Raw genomic sequence first — 5,527 nt, 5'->3', positions numbered from 1 at the left:
CGTCAGTCGTCAGCGTGACGTCAGTCGTCACGTGACGTCAGTCGTCACGTGACGTCAGTCGTCATGTGACGTCAGTCGTCATGTGACACTAAATTGGGGTAAAATTGTGTTGTGAATTAAAATATATTCAGAATCGTGCCGTTTATGATGGGATGATCAGCAAAATAATGAAGACCATCAGTTCACACTAATTTAAACAGAGATGAGGTTTGATGAATGTTTTCTAATTTAGAAGTTATTAATCAATTTAAGATAAACATTAAATAGCAGTTCATATATTTAAAAAATATATATAAACAGCTTTTAATATTAATTGCAAGGAGAAAATAAATGTAGCATGATTGCTGTAAAAATAAGTTAAAGACAAAAACAACTGGACTTTATTTATTATACTTTAATTTATACTTGTTTTTTTCTTAAATTTTTTTTAATTTACCATGTCCTGGATGACTGAGAACCTTCACCAGCTATTAATGACACAATGGGCTTGCCATAACACCTTCACCTTCGTTCTGCTCGCTGCTTGGAGCAAGTCAAACCGGCTGCACCGCCCCGGCAAAATGCAGCTGGTTTGACTATTAAAGTGCATTTATTAAGCAAACGTTAGACTGAGACACACCTTTGCTATAATTTCTAGCAAACAAATAAATGTTTTTAGGCGTTTATCTTGTTAAATTTGCACAGCGACTCGTCGCGTGCATGCGTTTACTTCCGCATGTCGCTTTTGAAATACAGCTGATTTGACCGTTGAAGTACATTAATTAAGCAAACGTTACATTGAGACACACATTTACTATAATTTTGAGCAAACAAATAATTGGTTTTAAGTGTCAATCTTGTTAAATTCTTGTTGAAGTCCTCCCGTGCACGCTCCCGCGGCCTCCATTTGGCAGCCCATTGATTTTTGGCACAACACCAGCCCACATTTCCAGGTTGTCAGCGGTGACGCATAATAGATGCGACGTACACGGCGAAGCGACATATTTATGAATTTTTTCCACTTTATTAGACAAATATGGACTGATGTCACTTATAGGGCGGTGTGAGGGGTACGGCAGAAAATACAGTACTTGATCTTATTCCACCAAATGAAGCGTTTCCTTCGACCTACAAGTCATGCTTTAATAATTGTAGTTTTCTGTTTTAAACAGGTTTATGAACACGAGTGTTTCACAGCAATAACACATCATCCACGCTGACACACACAAATATATATAATGGTATATGGTTGTTGTTATTTTTAAAGTTTCACTTTTTTAACAAAGAGCTTTGTTGTACTTTTAAGTGTCTAAAAATATATATATTTTAATGTGTAAGGCAGATGTGATCATTATTTTGTACAAATGAACAAACCTACACTTGACCAGTCCTTTCTAAACTTTATTCGCCGACACAGGATGGAAACAGAGTCAGCGTTTCAGTCGCGCTGGTGAGGTTCTTGTGGCTCCACTTGTCCACCACACGTTTCCATCCCTGAAGCTGGGAAACAAACTGGTTTTATTGTTGTACCCAGTCTGGTCATCCCTCAGGCTTACCTTGTTGAAGCGAGTTCTTGATGCTGTCCTTGAAGGCAGCCACTTTCGGGTGATTGTGCAGCTCGGCGTCGGAGAGTAGAGCTACTCTTTGTGTGAAGTGCTCCTTCACTCTGGCAGACAAGCTGAACATGGCCTCTGGCTGCTGAGGAGCAGCCTGCACAGAGAGACAAACGCTGCTTTTAAACACGTTTTGTTCAACGTGGCAAGACCAAGGAAATTTTAAACGGGCGCCGTAAGAAATGCAAGAACAGAGAAGGCAGCGCACTGAGCACCACCTCAAACGTTTTAACGTGCGTTTCATTCATCGCACCGACTGCCCCACAGTACCTGAGTGACTTCTTGTACGATGTCAACAAAGTGGTTGATCTCCCTGTCCAGCTGAACACACTCCAGAATCATGGCCTTCATCTTTTTGATAGCAGGGTCCATTGCTTCATCTTTAATAGTAAAAGCAGAGGGTCAAGTAAACACATACAGCACTGTGTTAACACTTTAATAAATTATACATTCTTAGATGAAAAATGATGCATAAGTAACATGTTTTTAAGAGTTCATTTTACAGTTGAGGGAGAACAGCCTGACTTTTACATCAATGGGCAAAAGTTGACCAAAGTGGGTCACTTTAAATAACTTGGAAGTTTTGTCAGCAGCGACTGCAAGTTGGATAAGATTACTGTGCACATGCACGCCGCCTCCTGCGCCGCAGGCTCAGGACGAGTTTAACAACAGAAACTAAACTTAAAGTGAATAATCAGTGTGGTATATCAGTGATGTTGTATGGAAGCGAGACTTGGACACTTTACCACCATCATATGAAAAGTCCAAGAACCACACATCAACACAGTAAAAGATCCATTTTTTAAATCAAACAGGATAACCATATTACAAATGAAGTTGTATCTAGACCGTACCATGTCTGAGGACATTGGGATCACACTTATGAGAAATAGATTGGACACGTTGCACGCCTGCCTGTTGACAGATTAGTCAAGATGCTGTTATATGGGGAACTTGTGGATGGTTCTAGAAAGCTTGGTCGCCATTTTCTTAGATCTATAGATACCACTGAAACGTGATGAACTCTACAAATGGAAGCGTGTTGTAACCAAGAGGCCACAGTGACGAAGGTGTATTTATTTATAACATTTGCAAAAAGATGGGACTTCAACCAAAAGGAAAGCAACAAAAGGAAAAGAGAGGAAGTGAGTTTGGAACGAAAATAATTAGTGAACTGTGTGTACAACCAATGAACTTTCATTAGAAATATTTACAGCCATATATTTGACTATGTCTCCTGTAAACTCTCATGAATTGTCTTACCCGTATAACTTGAGACAGAAACGATCCCAACAAAAACACAATACGGTAAATGTATAAATGGATCATTGCAGGTAATCACAATGGCGTTGATCCCTCAGGAAGGATCAAAACCATGGTGAGGTGATGAGGCTTGCACGATCCAATGAACCATTTGGTGGTGCAGGTGCACAAGATCCTTGTAGGACCACCCAAAGGGGTAAGGATGATGGTGGGATTCCAGACAGAGACATCCAAAGACCTCAATGGCAGACCAGGTACATGACGTCTGCAGCATCTTTTCAAGTTTAGTCTCGGACCCTCCTGCCATTGGAGTCACCTTGGAGAGATGTCAAGGATTGTGTGTTTGCTGGTGTGCAACGGCATCTCCATGTTGAAACAAACACATGCACTGGTGTCTTCTTGGACTTTGTTTTAAGCTGGGAGGACTAAACAGTGTCCTTAACGAAGACACAAAGACTCGTATGGAATCCATCATCCTCTAAAAGCAACTTTAATGGCCAGACCCCTTCCCAAACAGATCTTCTGTTTCTCACTACAAGGGTAAAGAACAAGTTGAGGTCAAAAGAAACGCTTCAAAGACACCGTGAAACTGAACCTCAAGTCACGAGGCATTGATTGGACCAGCGGAGAAGAGCGTGCTGTGGAATGACCAAACTGGAGGACATCCATTCATCAGGGAATTGACTAGTTCAAGAAACAAAAAAGCAAACACCTCAAAGAAAAACAAAAACAACTTGCAGCCAATCCTGATCGACCCAGATGTCCAACGACTACCACCTGTGGAAGTCTGCTCATCCAGACTGGGGCTCTCCAGTCACTGAAGGATCCAGAATCAACAGGAGACATGATCCTAGTCAACAAGGGACAGGCTGAATGGATCTACTGAGGTACAAAAGTTTCCCAGTTTCCTTGCTCTTCAGTAAGTCTTCAGAAGTCTGTTCACTTATTTAAACCAGGCGTGCTGGAGAAGAGAAACCTCTAAAACATGCAGGATGGTGGCCCTCCAGGACCAGGACAGACAACCACTGTCCTAACTATTCAATGTAAATCAGACACATACATCTCAAACCTCTTCATGATTTACTTCTACAGAACCAGACCTTCTTTCGAGGAGTTTTGATTAATAATAATAGGTCAGCTTTCTCAAGTTCTATTTGGATTCTGGCTGTTTTTTCACACAGTTTCTGTTTTCTTGCACCAGAACCAAACAGCACATGTTGGATAAGTTTCAATTCAGTTCAGTTTATTTATACAGCACCGAGTCACGACAGAAGTCATCTCAGGGCACTGAACAGAAACATTCATATATATATATATATAAAAGTAAGTTAACATTATTGATCTGAGGAGCAGCTTTGAGTTTAACTCCATCACAGAACTCTCATCTTGAGCAAGCATGAAGGCGACAGTGGGAAGGAAAAACTCCCTCGTGAGGAAGAAACCTTTAGCAGAACCAGGCTCAGGACAAGTGATCATCTGCTTCGACCAGCTGGGTTTGGTAGGAATGGCAGGTCGAGAATCATATTAAGATAGAAATATCAAATGAAAAACTATTCATTTGTAACAATTAATGTTAATCAATGAGATCAATTTGTTCTCTAGTAGTCTAAGCATGACATAACAAGCCAACCCTAACAACAGGATTCATCAAAAAGGAAAGTCTTAAACAGTCTTAAAACTAGACAATGTGTCAGCCTCACAGACAGAAACTGGAAGTTGTTTCCACAAGAGAGGAGCCTGAAAACTGAAACATCTTCCTCCCATTCTGATCGTGGAAACTCTAGGAACCACAAGTAAACCTGCAGTCTGAGAGCAAAGTGCTCTGTTAGGAAAATATGGATCAATAAATCTGTAATACAAGATGGAGCAAGGTTGTCGAGAGGTTTGTAGGTTAGATCTATAACCAAGTGACAAGTGAGGGACAAGAGCAAAAAACAAGACATTTCTGTGAAACAAGACATTAGCTGATAATCGGAGCATCGTTGACCATGAAACAGCTTCAGTTTGTGACATTTACCCCGAGCTTCCACCAGGTCCATAGCAACATCAGTCACCACGTCCATTCCTGTCCCGATGTCTTCCTGACATCCTTTCAGGCTTGACAAAGTCCCTTTAACAGCGGTCATGGACATTATGAAGACTAAATGTTACATTAAAGACAGAAATTGAACTTCGCTTTAACGTTAGCCCGACAAGCTAACGTTCAAAAAGCTACTTCTGCTCCCGCGGACAAAACTTTATCACTAAAGGTTTGTCACAGAAAGGCTGAAATTAAGTTCAAATGACGTCGAAGAAAGGTTTAAATTAAACAAAGTGCTGCATGTAGCAAGATACAGTCCAGTTCACGTCACGAATTAACCGCGCCAAAAAAACAAACAAAAATAAAAGGCTAAGTTTTAACTTCCGGGTACGAGTTTTTCAAAGTAAAAGCATCACTCACAGATGAAAATGGACAGCACATTATGAGGAATCATATTTATTGACACATTAGGAAATGGCACATGATATTTGTACAAAAAGTTTAATCACAACCAAATTAATGTACAATCTAATATTAGTGCAAAAATATTATTATTCTAAACAATGAAATGTAAGAAAACTAGCTGAGATGTCCACACGTTTTGTAGATCAAAAGGTATTAAAACAACCGTTTTGACAAATTAAGCTGCTGT

At 40.2% G+C, this 5,527-nt stretch overlaps 1 protein-coding gene across 1 annotated transcript in view; it reads right to left on the bottom strand.

The window, feature by feature from the left end:
- nsmce2 (NSE2 (MMS21) homolog, SMC5-SMC6 complex SUMO ligase) overlaps positions 1 to 5,026 on the bottom strand; it is an 8,159-nt gene extending 3,133 nt beyond the window's left edge. Inside the window, exons 1-3 of the mRNA XM_037677097.1 lie at positions 4,873 to 5,026; positions 1,863 to 1,972; positions 1,536 to 1,689 (exon numbers count right to left, since the gene is read on the bottom strand). Coding sequence (XP_037533025.1) covers positions 1,536 to 1,689; positions 1,863 to 1,972; positions 4,873 to 4,987 — 379 coding nt within the window. The 5' untranslated portion in view covers positions 4,988 to 5,026. The remainder of the gene's footprint in view (positions 1 to 1,535; positions 1,690 to 1,862; positions 1,973 to 4,872) is intronic.
- Between the last annotated feature and the right edge of the window lie 501 nt (positions 5,027 to 5,527).

The sequence above is a fragment of the Nematolebias whitei genome, chromosome 5 (genome assembly GCF_014905685.2).
Source record: "Nematolebias whitei isolate Nwh7 chromosome 5, NemWhi1, whole genome shotgun sequence".
Lineage (NCBI taxonomy): Eukaryota > Metazoa > Chordata > Actinopteri > Cyprinodontiformes > Rivulidae > Nematolebias > Nematolebias whitei.
This window is presented reverse-complemented; position numbering and strand designations above follow the sequence as displayed.